Source organism: Microcebus murinus, chromosome 6 (assembly GCF_040939455.1).
Source record: "Microcebus murinus isolate Inina chromosome 6, M.murinus_Inina_mat1.0, whole genome shotgun sequence".
Classification (NCBI taxonomy): Eukaryota; Metazoa; Chordata; class Mammalia; order Primates; family Cheirogaleidae; genus Microcebus; species Microcebus murinus.
Genome location: NC_134109.1, coordinates 12,206,748 through 12,227,267, shown reverse-complemented (window position 1 = coordinate 12,227,267; position 20,520 = coordinate 12,206,748). Strand labels below are relative to the sequence as shown.

Here is a 20,520-nt window from a genome sequence, read left to right as displayed (position 1 = left end):
TATAAATAGAAATTAATTGGACAACTAAAAATATATAGAAAAAATTAGCTGGGCATGGTGGCGCATGCCTGTAGTCCCAGCTACTGGGGAGGCTGAGGCAGAAGGATCGCTTGAGCCCAAGAGTTTGAGGTTGCTGTGAGCTAGGCTGACGCCACGGCACTCTAGCCTGGGCAACGGGCAACAAAGTGAGACTCTGTCTCAAAAATATAAAAAAAATAAAAACTGGAAAAGCCAAGAAAATGGAACCTCCTCTAAAGCCACCAAGGAACGTAGGCCTGTCGACACCCTAATTTAACCCAGTGAAAACCATTTCCAATTCCTCACTTCCAAAACTGTATGATAATAAATTTGTGCTCTTTTATGCCTCTAAGTTGGTGGTAATATGTTTAAGCAGCAATAGTAAAGCTACGGTGGAAGTACAGTACGATGGGCAGGCCACTATGGAGAGCACCTTGACCTCACCCATCGGGTTAAGGCACACACGACCAGCCAACCCGGCAATTCTACCTGGCTAGTACACCTAACAAAACTCTAGCCCGTGGCTAACGGGGACGGGGTTCATAGCATCACTTTAACAGTAAAAACCTCAGTGATAACTCCAGCAACCAGTAACAGCTGGAGAAATGAACTCTCATAAGCTCACACACATGGAATACCACTGAATGAAATACAACCCAGGCTTCAAAACAGATGACTCTCAGAAACATAATGAGAAAAAGAATAAGTCACAGAAAAATATCTTCACTATGATTTACATTTATATAAAGGTTAAAACAGGTGAATGTAAACATTATGCTGTTTATGGTTAAATATATATATGGTAAAACTATAAAGCAAAGCCAAGGACTGAATGACAAAAAATTCAGGAGGTAAGGGAGGGGGATCCCATCCAACAAGTTACTAGTACAGAGGTATTCAAGGTACACAGGTATTCACTTTAAATTGTATGCATAGATACAGGCATTTGTCTGCTATTTTATAAAAACAATCAAGTCGATACTATGTCGGATCTACCCTGCCCCAGCACGAAAGTGGAAGTGAGCGGGTGTACTCACCCGAGACCAGTCACCCTGATACTTACTTCCAAAAGGCAGATTCATCAAAAAATAAAATATTCAGGAATAAATTTAACAAAAGAAGTATAAGACTTATACCCTGAAAATTACAAAACACTGCCAAGGGAAATTAAAGATATAAATAAATGAAGAGATCTCATCTCATGGATCAGGAGACTTAATATTATTGTTTGATACTTTATTAAACTAAAAAGAAAGAAGGCAATATTGTAAAAATCAAAAAAAAAAAAAAAAAAGATCAGTAGGCTTGTTTGCAGAAATTGACAAGAGGATCCTAAAATTTATACAGAATTGCAAAAGACCTAGAATGGCCAAAGGAATTTTGAAAAAGAACAAAGGTGGAGTACTTTCACTTCCTGATTTCAATACTATACTGGGGAAAGAACAGTCTTTTCAACAAATGGTGTGACAACAATTTAGATATCCATTTGCAAAAAGATGAACTTAGGCCCTGGCCTCACACTATGTACAAAAATTTATTCAAAATGGATCACAGACTTAAATGTAAGGGCTAAAATAAACCTTTTAGAAGATAACACAGGAGAAATTCTTCAGGACCTTGAGTTATAACTGCAAGGATGTCACAGACATGACGCAAAAAGTGTAATCCATAAAAGAAAAAAAACATAAATTGGACTTCATAAAAATTAAAAACTTCAGTGCTTCAGAAGACATCATTAAGAAAATGAAAAGACAAGCAACAAACGGAGAGAAAATACTTGCAACATAGTTATCTGATACAGGACTTGCATTCAAACATGTAAAGAAGTCTAGTACTTCAATAAGACAATCTACTGAATCAAAAAAATATGTAAAAGATTTGAATAAACATTTCACCTAAGAAGATATACAAACAGCTAATAGGCACATGAAAAGATGCTCAATGCCGTGAGTCATTAGGAAAGTCAGATTAAAACCACAAGGAGATGCGGCTCACAGCCAGACAAACATTAACAAGTGTTGGTGAGAACTGGAGGACCAGGAGCTTCCACATGCTGCTCAAGGGAATGGACAATGGTGCAGCCATTTTGGAAAACAGTTGAACAGTTTCTTAAAAAGTTAAACATACATTTACCACATGCCTCAACAATTCTACCCTTAGGCACCCACCCAAGGGAAACAAAACCATTTATCCACACAAAGATTTGCACACAAATGTTCTTAGGTTAGGGTTCATAATAACCGCCAATTGGAAACAACCCAATGTCCCCCACCTGGTAAAGGGACAGGCAAAGCGTGGTTTCTCCACACAACGGAATGCTGTTTGGCAATAAGCAACCCCGAGGTACTGATGCATGCAGCAAAACGATGGACCTCAAAGACATTATGCCAAGGGAGGCCAGACACAAAAGACCACACGTTGTTTAGTTTCATTTACCCTAAATGTCCAGAATGAGCGAATCCATGGAGACAGAAAGTAGATTATAGCACTTGCCTAGGGCTTGAGTTTGGAACTATAAATGTGCAGAGGGACCCCCTAGGGTGATGGAATGTTCTAGAACTGATTTGTACTGATGTCTGCACAACTTGGTAACTTTACTACAAAGTCAGTGAGTTGCATGTTTGAAATGGGTGAATTACAGGGGATATATAAATAATGATGCCTCGAGGGGCAGGTTCAGAAGTCTTGGTTTGAGCTCTCCTGCACTGCTGGGGCCCTCAGCACCGTCCCGAGAGGCAGGTGCTTTTACCCCCATTTTACAGGTGGAGACAAGCTCAGGAAAGGCCGTGGCATGCTCAGGGATTCAAGCAGATCCCCCGCCCCGCCTGTGCCTTGAGCCCCTTCTTCCACACGCAGTGGTGTCCACGTCAGCGTGTGACTCACTCCTGGGCCCTTGGGGGTCCTCAGCTGCATCTACCTTTGTTAACACAAAGGGGTTCTTCATTGAAGTCAATATTTATTGGCACTCAAAAGAAATAAAAGTAGGGTTCAACTAACTCAAATAATTTGAAAATGATGTTAAAGACTCCCTGAATGACTCCCCTTGCATGTAACTGACTTGTATGCATGTTTCCCCCTTAAACACAGAAAAGCCATATGAAGCAATATTTGAGAGGAGGGTACTGAGCAAGACTTCATAAAGAGAGCAGAACCCTCTAGAATGATGAACAGAGATTGCAGTGACTCAGCTGGTTTCATAGTTTGCGTTAGGAGTTCAGATGCTCTTAACTAAGGTGTCCTGTGATGTCCTGACCCAGCTGCTGTCGTCATACTGTGTGCTTGTACTGCCTCCAGCTTAGCCAACTGGTGGCTTGGAACACAGCTAGTCTAAATATAGCTGGCCTGCTCCATGCCACAGTCACGTGACAGCGTCCACTCTGGCCAGGTCTGCTCACCCGACGGGTGTACATACATCATCACCTCCCAACACACATCCTGAGCGCCTCAGACACTCGGCACCAGGGTGGGGTTTTGCAACGTACCTTGTTGAGCCCACCACCAAGCCCAGCAGAAGCATCTGAGGTTTAAGGTGAGACCATGGAATCTGTTCAAATGCAGGGGGGACTGGAGAGCAGGAATTACACCTGAGGTCAGGGCAAGGTCCAAAGCCACGTTCCCTCCATGGTCCTTGCTGCCTCTGGCATTTCCGAGGCTGGCCCCGCTGCCCTAAGTGCCCCAGCACTCGCCACCTGTGCTCTCAGTCCCTTCTCAGTCCTGCTCGGCCCTCCAGCTTGATCCCTTCCCACAAGGCCCCCCTTTAAAAGCAGGTTTCTTTTTCTAAATATAAAAGCAATACTTTGCAACAACATGGATTAACCTCAAAAAGAGAAGAGCTTGTCAGAAGAACAGCTGGCAGAACTGTCACCACTTGCTGCTTGCACTTTCCCAGCGCTCCCTCTTGCCCCCTCTCGCCGCAGTCTGCCTTTCACCTGCCAGCCTCGATCTCGCCCCTGAGCCCACAAAGCCTTAAATATTTACTATCTGGCCCTTTATGGAAAAATGCTTGCAGACCCTCAGTCTTAAGCCAGGTAGGGAGGCTCTGAGTGCGTGTGGGCTGGGGAAAGGGCTTGCCAGGAGCACACGGAGTGCTGCAGCCTCTTCCTCACTCCTGTTGGTGCTGTGGGGGCCAGTCCAACCCCTTCATCTAGGTCTCAGGGGACAGGTTCTGTCAAAGGGAAAAAAAGGAGGTGTTGTGAACTGTTCCTCCTGCTCCTAACACGCCTCAGTCTGCCTTCATCCGAACTTCCTAGCCTCATGCTTGCCTGCTTCCTTGTCTCTGTCTATTTGGACCATGTGCCATCCTTGCACACCCTTCTTCTTATCAGGGCCATACATTTTTTTTTTTTTTTTGAGACAGAGTCTCACTTTGTTGCCGGGGCTAGAGTGCCGTGGCGTCAGCCTAGCTCACAGCAACCTCAAACTCCTGGGCTCGAGCGATCGTCCTGCCTCAGTCTCCTGAGTAGCTGGGACTACAGGCATGCACCAACATGCCAGGCTATATATTCTTCTATATGTCTATATATTCTTAGTTGGCCAATTGATTTCTTTCTATTTTTAGTAGAGACGGGGTCTCACTCTTGCTCAGGCTGGTTTCAAACTCCTGACCTTGAGCAATCCACCCATCTCGGCCTCCCAGAGTGCTAGGATTACAGGCATGAGCCACTGCACCCAGCCATGGCCCTACCTTTGCTCAGATGACCTGTCCAGCTCCAAGTGGTCAGGAGCTTCCTTGAGTCAGAACTTGAAATCCCTTTCCCCTCACCAGGCACTGACTTGAACATGAGCATGTGATGCAATTCTGACCAGGCAGACATGGGAAGAAGTCCACCCACGGCCCCAAGAAAAGGTCTGTACTCTGATAAAGAGAAACCCAGACAGATAAGACACACAGATAGCCTCTTTTTCTTCTACAAGATTTAATTTGTTGGATGTGACACCTGGAGCTGTTGTAGCTATTTTGTGACTATGAGGAGAGCTTGCCTGAGGACAGGTTATCACAATGATGATGGCAGAGTGGAAAATGAAAAGGACCTGGGTTCAGGACAACGGGGCTGGAATGCTAACTTAGCCAATCCCAGAGTCTCCACACTCCTTAAGATTCAAACCAGAGGAGTGTTATGGTTATGTGTACTTGCACCTAACATACTGGCCATTCCCTTGCTGCAGTTTTATATCCCCACTGCCAGTTCATGTTCTTCTCTCCACATGGAACACTCACCCTTTGTTCCAGCTCCTTCTGTGGAAGTCCCATTACCCTCCATGAAGCCATACTCTTAATCTTGCTCCTTACCTACTCCTTGTCCTAGACCCAACATTGGGAGCTCCTATGGGAACTACTCTTTTTCAGCTTGTGTTCAGGTATTTGTGCAACTGTCCCAAAAGGCTGGGAGCTCTTGACTAGAAGGCCCCTGACTCAACGTTCTCCAAAACCCCCTCCCTCCATCTCTTCACCCCTTGCAGATCATGAACCTAGACGTGAAAAGCACTAAACTAAATGGACCAATATGTCAATTCTGCTTTAGTACTCAGAAAAATTCTACTGTTTGCCATTTTCAGAATGCAATGCCAGAAACAGAGATTCTGAGAAGCATATAGTCACGCGTTGCTTAAGGACAGGGATTTGTTCTGAGAAATGCATCATCAGGCAATTTCATCATTGTGCAAACATTATGGAGCATGCTTACACAAACCTACATAGTATAGCCCACTATACACCTGGGCTGTATGGGATAGCCTATTGCTCCTAGGCTACACACCTGGACAACACGTTACTGTGCAAATACTGCGTGCAACTGTGATACAACAGTAAGCATTTGTGTACCTAAACATATCTAAAATATAGAAAAGGTACAGTAAGAATATAATAAGATAAAAAATGGTACACTGTATAGGACACTCACCATGAATGGAGCTTGCAGGACTGGAAGTTGCTCTGGGTAAGTCAGTAGTGAGTGGTGAGTGAATGTGAAGGTCTAGAACATCACTGTACACTCCTGTAGACTTTATAAACACTGTACACTTAGACAACACTAAATTTATTTTAAAAAAATCTTGTTTCTCAATAATAAATTAACCAGCCAAGTACAATGGCTCACAACTGTAATCCCAGCACTGTGGGAAGCTGAGAAGGGAGGATCACTTTGAGAGGCCAGGAGTTCAAAATCAGCCTGGGCAACAGAGAGAGACCCCCATCTCTACAAAAATTTTTTTTAAAAAATTAGCCGGGCAGGCAGGCATGGTAGTGCATACCCACAGTCCCAGCTACTTGGGAGGCAGAGGCAAGAGGATCACTTGAGCCCAGGAGAACAAGGCTGCAGTAAGCTATCATAGTGCCACTGCTCTCTAGCCAGGGTGAGACCTTGTCTCTAAAAAAAAAGAAATAAAAATGTAAGTTTAAAAACCTGTATAGGCTCTATGGGACCGTCCTTTCAAATGCTCTTTTAATGATTAGCCTCTAAAGCAGGCGTCCTCAAACTACGGCCCACGGGCCACATGCGGCCCACCGAGGAAATTTATCTGGCCTGCCAGGTGTTTCTGCCGCCGCTGCCTGTCCTGCTTAGCAGCCGACTCGTCCCAGGCCCACGATACGTATGTGTAGAATGTGTGCCGCACTCTCCAACGGCCCTTCAACCGTCTGAGGGACAGTGAACTGGCCCCATTTTAAAAGTTTGAGGACCCCTGCTCTAAAGTCAAGAGAGCAAATGCTGGCAGCTGGCTGGGGACAGAAGCAGCCCAGCAGGGATGCAGGCCGAGCTTGCAGTGACTCAGCACACATCACCTCCACATGGCTTTACTGCCATCATCCTCTTACTTGGGGATGAATATTTCAGTCTGTGGCCACTTCTTCTACCCTGTCTCACTTCATTCTATTTCAATATTTAGTATTTTACACAGAGAAATTAGCAATGCTTTTAAAAAAAAAATGTTTCCAGGAACAAAAGGTAACTGGAAAACCTATACTTAATAATGTTTAACAAATACATTTTTTTAAAGTTGGTTGTATAAAAACCAGGGTGGCTGATGTCAGCATGTTCTTTACCCATGAACTACATTTAATATCTTATCTTTCTAACTCGTGGTTAGAGAGGGAGGAGAAAACTGAGAGCTGAACAGTTACATACTCGGGTTGTTCCTCTTTAAATGGGTCAGGTCTGTGGTTAAGTATTAAAAGGGAAGGGATCATTTTGCCAAGATAAGAACTTTTTAATCAAGCCAAATATCCTATTCGGCTAACATACAAAACCATTCAAGAAATGAATGATTCATTTGTTCAGTGAGTGCAAATACACACTGGATTTCAATGGCTTAGTATAAAAAAAATGTAAGATAGTTCATTATTATTTTTATTTTTATTTTTTAGAGACAGGGTCTGGCTATGTTGCCTGGCCCAGAGTGCAGTGGCTGTTGATAGATGGGATCTAATCACACTACAGCCTTGAACTCCTGGGCTTAAGCCATCCTCCTGCCTCAGCCTCCTGAGTAGCTTGGATTATAGGAACACGCCACTGTGCCTGGCTGGCATTTCGTAATTAATTTTTTACATTAATTATATGTTGAAATGATAGTGGTTTGGACATATTGGTTTAAATAAGTTATTTAATTTCACCTGTTTAAATTTGCTATTGTACCTGTGGCTCTCCCATTGGACAGGGCTGCTCCAGAAACAGTCTGCCTGGGTTTTAAAACCAACCACCACTTGTCAGCTGTGCCATGCTGGGCAAATTGCTGACCCAGGCTATGCCTCAGTCCCATGATTTGTAAAGCAGGAATAGGAATTGGAATCACTGCATATAACCCCGCTTTGGGGTGTAAAGTGTGCAAAGTGCTCTTAGAAGAGAGCCCAGCATATAGATACTGCAATAGCCTGAGCATTTCGTTTCTGAGACTGAAAACATTAAATGACTTTTAAAAAGTATCAGCTTCATTGAGATGCAATTAACACACCACAAACTTAGCCTTTTAAAGTAGATAATTCAGTGGTTTCTAGTTTATTAACCAAGTTGTGTACCCATTAGTTGTGTACTGTCAATTCCAGAACATTCTCATTACCCCAAAAAGAGACCTTATGCCCATTAGCGATCACTCCCCATTCTCCATTCTGCCCAGCCCTTGGCATCTACTTATCTATTTCCTACCTCTATAGATTTCCCTAATTTGGACCTTCATTTAAATAGAATCATAAAAGGTATGGTCTTTGTGACTAGCTTTTCTTTACGTGGCATGGTTTGAAGGTTCATTTATACCGAACTTCGTGTGAGTACTTCAATCTTTTTCATAGTCAAATAATATCCTCTTATATCAATATACCACATCCTATTTATTTGTTCATCATTTGTTGGACATTTGGATTGTTTCTACCTCTTGGTTATTATGAACAATATGAACACTCACGTGCAAGTTTTTGTGTGGATGCATTTTCATTTCTCTTGGGTACATACCTAGGAGTGGGATTGCTGGGTCATATGGTAAGCTGACGTTTAACTTTTTGAGGCCCTACCAGACCGTTTCCCAATGGGGCTGCACCCTCTCGCATTCCAACACAGAGGCTGTGCTTTGAATGTACGCTCACTCATGGATTCCTTTATTTTTCTAACTTTTGACAGAGATCCAGGAAACGTGGGAGAGGAGGGAAGGGGAGAGAGAAGGATAGAGACCTGGAGGGCACAGAGGCCTGTGATGCTTTCACAGAGCCCTGGGTGCAGTCCTGTCTGGCCTTCACCTGCCATGTGGCCTCGGGCAAGTCACCTCCACACTCTAGACCTCAGTTTCCTTATCTATAAAATGAAGGTGTTAGATCAGTGGGTCTCAGCCTGGGCGATTTTGCCCCCTGGGACACTAGGCAATGTCTGGAGACATCTGGGGTTGTTACAGTGGGGTGCGTGATGCTACTGTCTTCTAGCAGGTAGAGGCCAAGGATGCTGCCAAAACATCCTGCAATGCACAGGACAGCCCCTAACGACAAAGAACTACCTGGTCCCCAACTATCAACAGCGCCAAGACTGAGAAACCTTGCATCAGACTAGACCCTGTAGAAACTTCTGAGGAACTACCAAACTGTTGTCTAAAACGGCTATATCATCTTACAATCCTGTTAGCAACGTACAAGGGTTTGAACACACACATTTTAGCCAACCTAATAGGTATGTGAATGGCCTTTCAGGAAGTCTTTTCTATTACCAACATCCAGGATTGTTTACAGAATGCCAGTGTCATAAAGAAAAAGATGAGTCATCTTCTTACCTGGTGCCTATAATTATACCAGCCATTTGAGCCCGCGACGATCACCACCCAGTGCTTGCCTCCATCCTCGGGATCGTCTATGGGAACAGCACGAGTTCCCAGGACCAAGCCAAGCAACACAGCTGCTTTCCAGATCATTCTGTGCCTGGGAGTTCAACGGCAGAAACCTGAGAAGAGAAAAGCAGAGTCAAGTAAAAAGGAGCAAGAATAGGTGACATCATCAGTCTCTAAGAAAATATCACAGTACGTGGGTCAAAAAGGTACGATCATATAGTCACCAGACAGAGTATGTTGAGGATAACAGCGAAAACAGAGAGGAATTCTGTTTTTAGTTCTGCTACCCTTTCCCCATGTGGAGAAGGGGTCTGTCCATATCGCCCAATCTTCACTAGATGCATATAAGCCAAAGAACATCCAGAAAGCTCTCTGGGCACCTTTTAAAATTTTTGTCACAACTCAAAATACAACAGATAAAATTCATCAACAAAATTCACTGTGCCAGAGAAACCCCTACCACACACTATGAAATATTTGTAAGTAAAGAGCATATACATCCTGTGAACTGGGCACAGAAAAATGTGGAAGGCAGATATAAAACCTTAACAGTAGTTATCACTGGGTGGCAGGTGGGATTAAAGGAGATTTTCTTCTTCATATTTGTCTGTTTTTAACACACTTAATGATGCATACTACTTACACAATAAGCTATATAAAAATGCAATACATGTTCCATAAAACATGGATGGGTAAGTTTATGGGTGAACCATCTGGATGAGCTCTGGTCAAACATCAATTCACGTAGTCTTTGTACCACCTTTGCAGAGCATGTGTCTGTACTCCGCATGACAGGCAGGGCACATATTTTCACCCTTGTCTGACAGGAAGGGGAGGCTAAGGGAGGACAGTAGTGACTTGCCCAATGTCCACAGATTGTCTTTCTGGCCACGGCCCAAACTCACACCGTCTGAGTTCCTGGCCCAGCACTCTCTGCTCCACGGTTCTGCAGGGCAAGATTTCATCCTTAATGAGGCACACGCCCTACTTTATGCTTCAGTGCCAACACTTTAAATACATTTTTAAAGTATAAGTGGCAAGAATGAGGCTTCGTCTTGGTCACCTTGCATTACCAGACCAGATCCTACCCCATGACCTGAACGTGTTATTCTATTAAAACAGCCTTCCCGAGACAGAAAACATAGCCAGGCCTGTGCCTCTGTGATAAGAGGATAAACACACAGTCTTTGAGACGTGGGGACTCTGAGCAGAAGGGAGTGTGCAGGACTGACCTCTGCCTCCGACACCACTCACCGCCCAGCCAGAGTCTCCCAACACCTGTTCTCCCAGAAGGCACAGCTGCTGGGAACTCCATGGCAACAGGGACAAAGCCTCTGCCCTCACGGAGCACACAGCCAGCTAAGGCATGATGAACCTCTAAGTCAAAGAAATAATCCTCAACATTCCATGTCTAGCCCTCCAAATGATGGATTTTCTCCCGTACATAAAGAAAACAGCAAGGCTAAAAGAATGTAAACTAATGAAGAACTAAGAGTGCCTTAGGCCAGCGCTTCTCCAATGAGAGCCTACATCCAGACCTCCTGGGCATCCTGTTGGGAGGCAGGTTCTAATTCAACAGCCTGGGACAGGGCCTGAGACTGAATTTCTAACAAGTTCTGGTGACGGGAAGCTTTGGTCAAATGTAACGTAGCAGCCCTCTTCGGCAACCCTGGGTGCTCTAGTCCACCTCTGCCCCAAGCCCGGCATCCTGGTCAACAAACTGCCATCCCCGTGGGAGGGGGGAGGGCAGTACATACATACATAATGACGGATATGTGCACCATCTGGGGGATGGTCATGCTGGAAACTCAGACTTGTGGGGGGAGGGGGGAAAAGGGCATTTATTGACACCTTAAAATTTGTACCCCTATAATATGTCGAAATAAAAAAAAAAAAAAAAAAAAACACAAACTGCCATCCCCATGAGATGTCTCCTGCCCTAGAATTCAATCCTTAATGTGTGAGCCTGAATTGGTGCTAAATTCAGTCAATGGACGGTAACTATAGTAAGGTGGCCCTACATTTGTTCCTTCAGTTGTTTTGGGGGGGGTTAGGTTTGCTGAAGACCCCAACACTAGAACCCACTGGTCTGTCACGTGCACCCGAGGACGTTCCTTGAAAGTCCACTCAGCCTGATCTGGGCTCACCATGGGGCTGGAAGGTAAATGACCCAGAAAAGGTCCAATTATACAAATGTATGAAGAACAGAGCGGTCAGGCCAGAGAGAATTCCTAAGCAGAAACACCCATGTCCCCAGGGCTCTCCAGTTAAAAGCCTCACAGTATGTCACTGCATAGAAAACACATACTCTAACACTATTTTGGGAAACATGGAGGCATGGGGTGGGGCTGAGACATGAAAGTAAGATAATTATTCCTCTACCCAACCCCCCCAAAACAAACACACCTCAGAGCAGCCAGCTTAGATGGCAATTTCCTAATCTGCATTACTGCATGACTTTTGACAAAGTCAAAGCACCAAAACAAAGCGACAAATCATCTTGCAGAATCTCTATTACTCTTGTTTTACCAAAGTGAAAAACTGATGGAGAAAAAGTCAAGGATCCCTGCTAAACTAGCTCTTTGTTACTCTGCTATTTGGGCCTGTGGCCTTCCATGGTCCCGGTCACACAGGAATCATAGTCTACTTCTCCCTTAACTTGCCCTCCTGCCCACTCCTTCCAACACCCACCCGCCCCATCCATCCACACACGTAGCTGCTCACAGGCACTGAACCGTGAACCAAGCAGACAAAACCTTTCGCAGAGCTGACATTCTGGAGGGAAGACAGAGACCACTGAAATACACGGGTTGTCACAGATGAGAGAGATGGAGAAAAATTAGGCTGGAGAGGGACGGAGTCCCAGGAAGAGTGGGAGGTGTCACTTTTAAAAGGGGAAGATATCAATGGAGGTGAGGGAGCCAGCCCGTTTGTAAGAGCAAAGCACTGGCAGTGACATAAACATCTAGCTAAACCAATCATGGTACATGCTTATAATGGGATACTGTGAAATGTTTAAAAGAGTTAGGATCTGATGTGCCAAGAGTGGAAAGATCTCCAAGGTACACTGTTGGGGGACGTGCATTTTAGTCTGCTAACCATGTGCAGGGAGAAGACGGCACAGTTGTTGCACAGCCAGGGGTGATCAGAAAGCAAGCCTCCAGCAAGTGTTATGTGCTGGCAGGTTGCACAAATGGAGGAGTGGGATATTTGTGTTTACCAAGTGCCACATAATGTGCGAGGCACTTTATTTACACCATGCTCACAACAGCCCTATGAGCAAGTATCACTACCCCTTTCAGACGGGCAAGGAAACAGGCTCAGAGGTAGAGAAACTTGCTGGTAACTCGCACTGCTGGGAGCAGCACACAGATCTGACTGCAAAGACTGTGCTTGTTTCACTAAACCACCTGCTTGTCACAAAAAACAGCTGCTTATGTGAAAGTCTGGGAGGCACTGCACCCCACCTCGGGGCCCAAGCACAGAACGGGCCCTCACTGCCTCCTCCGGCAGTAGGACACCCACAGTGCTCTTCCCCACCCTGCTATTTTAAGGCACTAGTGGGCTCTCTGCATAAAGAGCTCTTGTCATTAAAAAAAAAGAAGAAGAAAAAAAAAGAAAACCATCAACAGAAAGCCTGAACCACACAAAGTCAAAGGACAGGCCTTTATGAACTGCTCCAGCCTCTAATGATAAGTCCTGTGCTGTTCCCACTTGGCCTGCGTCCCTGCTCAGACTGCAGGGCTACCCTACATCAGCGATTCACTTAAAGGACTCCACTAGACTTCAAGAAATGTAACATAACATCAATGGGGTTTAATCCATTTGCAAGCTTTAGGACAGAATGACCATTCTAGCTAAACAAACAGCAATACAAGTAATAAGGCTAAGGTAACAGGGCCATCTAAGTAGCAAAGTCAAGTTCAAACCGAGGTCTGAACAAAGCCAGAAAATCTTGTCTTGCTGTTTTAAAAAAGTATCCAGTGTAATTTCTCTTTAACACATGACACACAGGTACTAAATCTGGGGAGACCCTTCCCCTCTCTGGGCCTTAATCACCATCAAGTGTGACCCCTCACTGCTAGCCCTCATTTGCTACTGGCTCATAAGACGCAGCAAATCATCGAAGCCAAGCAAAGTAGCTGGTCAGACAATGAGATCTGTAAAGAGCCTTCCAAACCTGAAGGTTTTGATCCTACTCTCTGCTCTCCGGGGATTTAGAATAAAATCATCATGCAAGTGGTGTCTGGCTTACTACATGCAAGAGAAACAAAAACAGGTGACAAGGACCATCTCCTTGACCAAATTTCTGTCAGGTTCCTCTGAGCCCTCTTCTCCACGAGGTCTTGGCCTGCTGTGCCCAGTTCCGGCAAGAATCCTACGAGAGTCCCTTACCTTTAATATCTAGTCATATTCCTCTTAGTAGTTTTCCATTGATGGGGCTCAGGACATGCAACCCCTGAAAAAGGCACCTTGGCATATTGAATATTTCAAACTGAAGAATTCCAGGCCCCCTCACTTTGCCCATGGGCTATAAAATCCCCAGCTGAACTCTCTGTACTTGGATTTGAGCTCAGTTCAATACTGACATCTCTCTTCCCTAACGTAGTAGCTAGAAGAAAATCTGTCTTGCTGATTTCAAAAGTATCTGGTACAATTTCTCTTTAACACAAGACACATAGCTACTAACTCAGGGAGACCCTTCTCTCTGGGCCTTAATTGCCCATCTGTGAAATGAGATATGTGTGATTCAGTGGCAAACTAGATTCTAGATTAGAGCATACTCTTCATGGTTATCTAATTCTGATTGTGCAGGGGTTATTCTACAGCTTTGTGTACTGTGGATGACAGCAATGAAAATAATTTGAGCCTAGACATGCAAATGAATTCTATTAAATGGAGGTTCAATTGACTTCCTTCCCCCACTGTAGAAGGAAGCTAGTTTTGCCTTCCATTTGTGCATTCATTACAGTATTTCTAATCTACAGATGTGACTGTACTTTGGAACCTCCAACACCTCACACCAAGTTCCCTTACTAATGAGTTAAATAAAATCCTTAACACATGTTCACTTTTGTATCTTTACAGAGTGATGAGTTTATCTGTTTTTTAAAAACTTATCTTTTTAACATTATGGAAAGTGTAAGCAACTAACATGTATTTCAAAACAAACGCAGTCAAAAGAATTTTTTTAATCTACTAGTGGTTAGAAGAATTTAGGTATCTAGCAAAGTGCATTTAAGCTAATGGTTAATAGCTTCTCCACTTTTTTTTTTTTTTTTTTTGAGACAGAGTCTCACTTTGTTGCCCAGGCTAGAGTGAGTGCCGTGGCGTCAGCCTGGCTCACAGCAACCTCAATCTCCTGGGCTCAGCGATCCTACTGCCTCAGCCTCCCGAGTAGCTGAGACTACAGGCATGCACCACCATGCCTGGCTAATTTTTTGTATATATATATTTTTAGTTGGTCAATTAATTTATTTCTATTTTTGGTAGAGACGGGGTCTCGCTCAGGCTGGTTTCGAACTCCTGACCTTGAGCGATCCGCCCGCCTCGGCCTCCCAAAGTGCTAGGATTACAGGCGTGAGCCACCTCGCCTGGCCTTCTCCACTTTTTTATTTTCAATGATTATGTGGCATTTGATTTTTCTTTCACCCAAATTACTATTTTTGAAACCCAGTACCTATCAGTGTAGTTTGTAGTCTTTTTCCAAAATAACTGAACATGACTGTTATAGCTACATGTTAATTCTTAAGTTAAATGCTTACTTAAGTATAATTTTTACTTTAAGAAATTAAAGAGTAGATGTTAACTATAGAAATGTACAAAGAATAACATAAAACACCTGTTACCTATCACCCAGGCCATCAACTATTAATATTTTATAAATTGCTAAGTGTTTTTCCCCATAAAGCAAATAAAATATTTCAGATGAAAATTTTCCCCATCCTGTTCCATTCTTCCCACACCACAAGGTAACCACTATCCTAAATTAGCATCTATTTCCAATCGATTTATTATAAAAAGATATATGTCCATTCTACAAACATTCCCCTACTAATGGACATTTAGGCTGCTTCCCGTTTTTTTAACCATTATAAAATATGTTGCAATAGGCCTGGCGGTGGCTCACGCCTGTAATCCTAGCACTCTGGGAGGCAGAGGCGGGGGCGGATTGCTCAAGGTCAGGAGTTCGAAACCAGCCTGAGCAAGAGCGAGACCTTGTCTCTACTATAAATAGAAAGAAATTAATTGGCCAACTAATATATATTGAAAAAATTAGCCGGGCATGGTGGTGCATGCCTGTAGTCCCAGCTACTCAGGAGGCTGAGGCAGCAGGATTGCTTGAGCCCAGGAGTTTGAGGTTGCTGTGAGCTAGGCTGATGCCATGGCACTCACTCTAGCCTGGGCAACAAAGCAAGACTCTGCCTCAAAAAAAAAAAAAAAAAAAAAAAAAAAGTTGCAATAAATATCCCAATATCCCTCTCCTTGTATACAAACATGTTTCTCTAGAGTATTTTCTATAAGTGGAACCACTGGGTATTAAGATATACCCTTCTGGCTGGGCGCACTGGCTCATGCCTGTAATACTAGCACTCTGGAAGGCCAAGGCAGGCGGATAGCTCAAGGTCAGGAGTTCAAAACCAGCCTGAGCAAGAGCAAGATGCCATCTCTACTAAAAAATAGAAAGAAATTAATTGGCCAACTAAAAATACATAGAAAAAATTAGCCGGGCATGGTGGTGCATGCCTGTAGTCCCGGCTACTTGGGAGGCTAAGGCAGGAAGATCGCTTGAGCCCAGGAGTTTGAGGTTGCTATGAGCTAAGCTGACACCACAGCACTCTAACCCAGGCAACAATGCAAGACTCTGTCTCAAACAAAACAAAACAAAACAAAACAAAACAAGATATACCCTTTCGTTAATGGCTATACTGTTCTAAGATATACTTGTACCACTAATGAATAAGAATCTCATTTTCTTCAAATATCTATCATCTCTTGATAGATTTTACAATTCCTAATCTGATGGATGTAAAGTGATCTAATTATGGTTTTAATATGTGGTTCATGGATTACAAGAAAATTTGAGTTTTATTATATATTTATTTTACCATTCAGATTTCAACATCTTCAATTCTCCCTATCATACACTGGGATTTGGATTATAGTCTACAAAGCAACTTCTGCACTTAAAACAAAAGTGCTGGGCAATTCTTCAAAAGATAGTCATAGGTTGAAAAACTCAAGAGCCAGAGTTTACTTCAACATATTTTTAATGAACAATACTGGGTATGGTGTATTCTACCTCTTCACGGTTCTCAAATCTTCTCTCTCCCTTCCCACTGAAACTGTCTTTAAAAGCCCCTATCTTCAGTGTGGCCTCTCTTCAACACACTTCCACACTAGAGAGTATCTAAGATGCAGATCTACACGAAATGCAGCTGCCAGAAAGAACATGCAGGACAACATCCAAATTTCTCACAGCAGCATGAGCCCTGCAACATGTACCTCTCTATCCTCATGGCACATAAAATCCACCACCCACATGGAATCCTTTGTTGCTACAAGGCTCCATGACTCCAGGTCCAAAAGCGTTGCTCTTTCCGTGCCTTCACCATGCTGTTTTCCAGATGGAATGCTCTTCTCCTTTATCTCACTAGCTCCCACCCCGATCTTCAAACTCCACTCAAGCAACCCCTTCCCTGCAAAGTCCTACCCACTCACACAAATCAAGGTTAGATGTTGCCCCTGCACATGCCTGTACTCCAGCCTCTTAACCCTGGAATTGTTCACTGGAGACTGCCTCTCTCCTTATGAAATAATCCCTGCCTCAAATGCTTAGTAAGGCCCTAGAGTGAACAAAGCTGGGATACTCCACTCACCACACACCACGGGGCTAGTCTCAAACCCTGGGCACTCATTTTCATCATTTCATCTGGGTACTTTCGTGGTTGTCGTTAGCAGCCCTTCCCCACGAGTGCAATCCTCCATATTAAAAGCATCAAAACCCTAAACTGTTCCCAGATTATACAGACTGGAACCAAGCCGCCCGACCCCGTTGGGTACCCTGCCTGGGGGAACTTAGCAAATCCAGTCTCCTTTCGGGCCTCAGTTTCCCCCTCCAGAGCAACGCACCCTTCCAGCCAGAAAACGCGTGACAAGAGAGCCCCACCATCACCCCCCCACCCCCCGACCCCACAGGATTTTGGGCAGAGAGGTCGCAGGGTTTCACTGGGAATTCACCGTTTCCCGAAATTCCCCTTCGCAGGGTGAGAAACTGATTACTCAGACATGGCCGAGGTAAATGAAAATCCCGGCCCGGAGGCCAAGAGCCGCGGCAGACGGGCGGTCCTGCGGGACAGGCGGTCCCGGCCTCCAGCATGAGGCCGGCCGGGGTCGCGCGCTGGGGCCCGAGGTTACCTGCGGCGGGCGATCGACGCGGCGGTGGCGGCGGCGGCGGCTCCCTCAGCGCCGTGGGAACTCGCGGCGGCGCGCAGCCTCAGACCGGCCGCCTCTGACGCTGTGATTGCGGCGCGGCGCCGCCTCGCTCCTCTTAGGGGGCCCCTGCACCGCGGTGATTGGCGGAGCTCCGGGGCGTGGCGTCGGCAAAAACCAATGGGAGGAGGGGGCGTTGCCGGCGAGCCAAAAGAACTACGAATCCCAGCGTGCACCGGCAAGGGCTACTGAACCCGGGTGGGCTGGGGCGGAGGGCGCCCTGTGGGCTGGGGCGGAGGGCGCCCTGTGGGCTGGGGCGGTGGGCGCCCTGTGGGCTGGGGCGGAGGGCGCCCTGTGGGCTGGGGCGGTGCCTGGGTGCTTGCGGACGCAGTGATTCCACAAACGTGCGCCGGCGTGTCAAACCAGCTTTTGGGGCGCTTCACCCCGTTAGTTTCCCAAACTTGTCTTAGCGTTAGACCCACCTAGGGAAGCTTCAGAAATACCGATGCCCCCTGTGAAAATAAAATTTAAAAGCTGTTGGAACCCCCCCAAAACACTTTAACCCTTAAGAGAGATGTGACTGTCATCTAAGTCATATATGGTTACCCCTTTTATTCTCAGATTGTACTTTATCTTTCTTATTTTTCTTCTACAATTACTAGAGAGAGTTAAATGGTATCAGGGACAAAAACCTGGTGCCTTCTTAAGTAATGACCTTTGTTTATAGCTTAACTTCCCGTCTGTTTTCCTGCTTTCCTTAGACTAGGTGGTGGAACCCATGATTGTTACACCCTCTGTTAAAAAAAAAAAAAAATTAAATGTACCCTTCTCAAAAAGAAACACTGCCTATAACCAACCAAGTTGCTGTAACTATGTGGCAACCTTGTATCAATAATGTAACCCTACTAAAAAAAACTCCTTTGTCTCTGCATGGATAAATGAATTCTTAATTTCCCTACTTCGGAGTGCTCACTCCATTCCTTTGAAGTTGGTGTTTCTGAGTGGCAAATCCGCATACGTTCGTTGCACTTGCATAAAGTTTTAGGCTGGCACCCCTGTCTCATCCCCAGAGATTGTAATTGTGCTGGTCTGCCTGTGACCTAGGTTTTGGAATCTTTAAAGAACCCCAGGTGATTTGAACCTGGACCCATATAATCCTCATGGCAACCCTATGAGAGACACTGTTGTTGTTACCCCAGCTTAACAGATAGAACAACTGATGGAGGTTAAGTCAGGGAGGTTAAATTAATTTTGCAAAGGTCACATACATCTTAAGTGGCAGAGCCAGAACCAGGGCCTAGGCAGTCTGGTTCCAAAATCCCAAGCTCTTACTTTCTGTATAATGCTACTTCTCAAATGTTTGGTCTTCTCATCTCACAAGGAACTGGAAAGAAAAATAAAATACTATACATGCAAGCACCATGTGGTGGCAATCAGTAAATTGAATTGAACGGAATTGATGTGATGGAGTACAGGCAATACTGCCCAAGGATATTAAGCACAGATTTAGGACTACATTCATAGTTTGTGTCATTTGGCCTTCTTTTATACTGTTTTTTTTTTCCACTGAGTCATAGATCAGCATACTGCTCCAGGCCTCCCGACTGCCTACTTTTGTAAGTAAAAGTTTATGAGAACATAGCCACATCCATTGGTTTAGGTATTATTTCTGGCTATTTTTGCAAACAAGGCAAAGTTGTATAGTTATCTAAAAGACCATATATCCCACAAAGCTGAAAATATCTACTGTCTGACCCTTCCCCCCCAAAAGTTGCCAACTCTGGGATGAAGTACAGGACCCAAGATCTCAGCTTGGAAGTGACCTTGGGCTTCAAGCCCAGGTCTGTCCATGTCCTTTGTCCTCATGACCACTACGCTTTCACAGTCTTCTGTAACGGGGACCATCAGGAGTTCATTTGTCCATTTATTCAACAACACACTTATTAGGTGCAGGTGCCAGGTGCAGCTGGGCATTGAGATAGGTAGGATTTTGTTCCTTCCCCTTCTAATTCACTGTCTACTAAGAGAGGCAGAAGTGTGTCCTTAGGCACTCCCTAATTCACCCAGAATAAATGACAGCTTTTGGCTGATTAGACCTTAACAGTTGAAATGCAATAAAAATGGTAACCTGATGCCTGGCATATTTTAGCAAACAAAGGACAGAGATAGCCCCCTTGGTCTCCCTCAGCAAGAATGTAGGCTGAGAGCTCAGAGTCTGGAACCAGAGAAGGTGACTGGAAGTGGAAGGCCAATGGGAGGAGTTGCTGGAGGTTGCCACAGTGATGGTCCAGGGTGAGCCCCAGAGGAGGGCTAGCCTAGGCCAAGCACAAGGAGGAGGCTGAGATGAGAGAGGCCTGCGGTAGGGACTGGTTACACCTGGTGGGCTCTGCAGTCAAGACGCCTGGATGCAAATCCCAGCTTTACCACTTACAAGTTGGGACCTGAGCAGCTGCTGCTGTTCTCAGTGCCTGGGTTTTCCCATCCCCCTCTACATATTAGCTACTCCCTGGCTTCAGAGGATCCCTTTGACTGCTGGGCTATAATTTGAGGATTCTGGTGAGGAAAACAAGATGGGAATCTGCAACCTTGGAAACTGCCTGTGCTCCTGTCCCCACCCATGGGATGGCAGTACTGTGTAGAAAGCTCTGTGCTGATGGGAAGTGCCAGGAGCAGAGAGCCCTAGGTGGTAGGAAGGGGCAGGCTTCGTGTAGACAGATAGGCATGAGGACCTCCCCATCACATGCCCCCAGCAGAATTCTCACAAGAAAAGTCATG

General features: G+C 45.0%; 1 protein-coding gene across 1 annotated transcript in view; it reads right to left on the bottom strand.

Moving 5' to 3' along the window:
• The window catches only part of LGMN (legumain), a 33,377-nt gene extending 15,521 nt beyond the window's left edge, over nucleotides 1-17,856 (bottom strand). The window contains exons 1-2 of the mRNA XM_012738577.2: nucleotides 17,731-17,856; nucleotides 9,259-9,425 (exon numbers count right to left, since the gene is read on the bottom strand). Of these exons, the coding sequence (XP_012594031.1) occupies nucleotides 9,259-9,396 (138 nt within the window). The 5' untranslated portion in view covers nucleotides 9,397-9,425; nucleotides 17,731-17,856. The remainder of the gene's footprint in view (nucleotides 1-9,258; nucleotides 9,426-17,730) is intronic.
• Nucleotides 17,857-20,520: the final 2,664 nt, after the last annotated feature.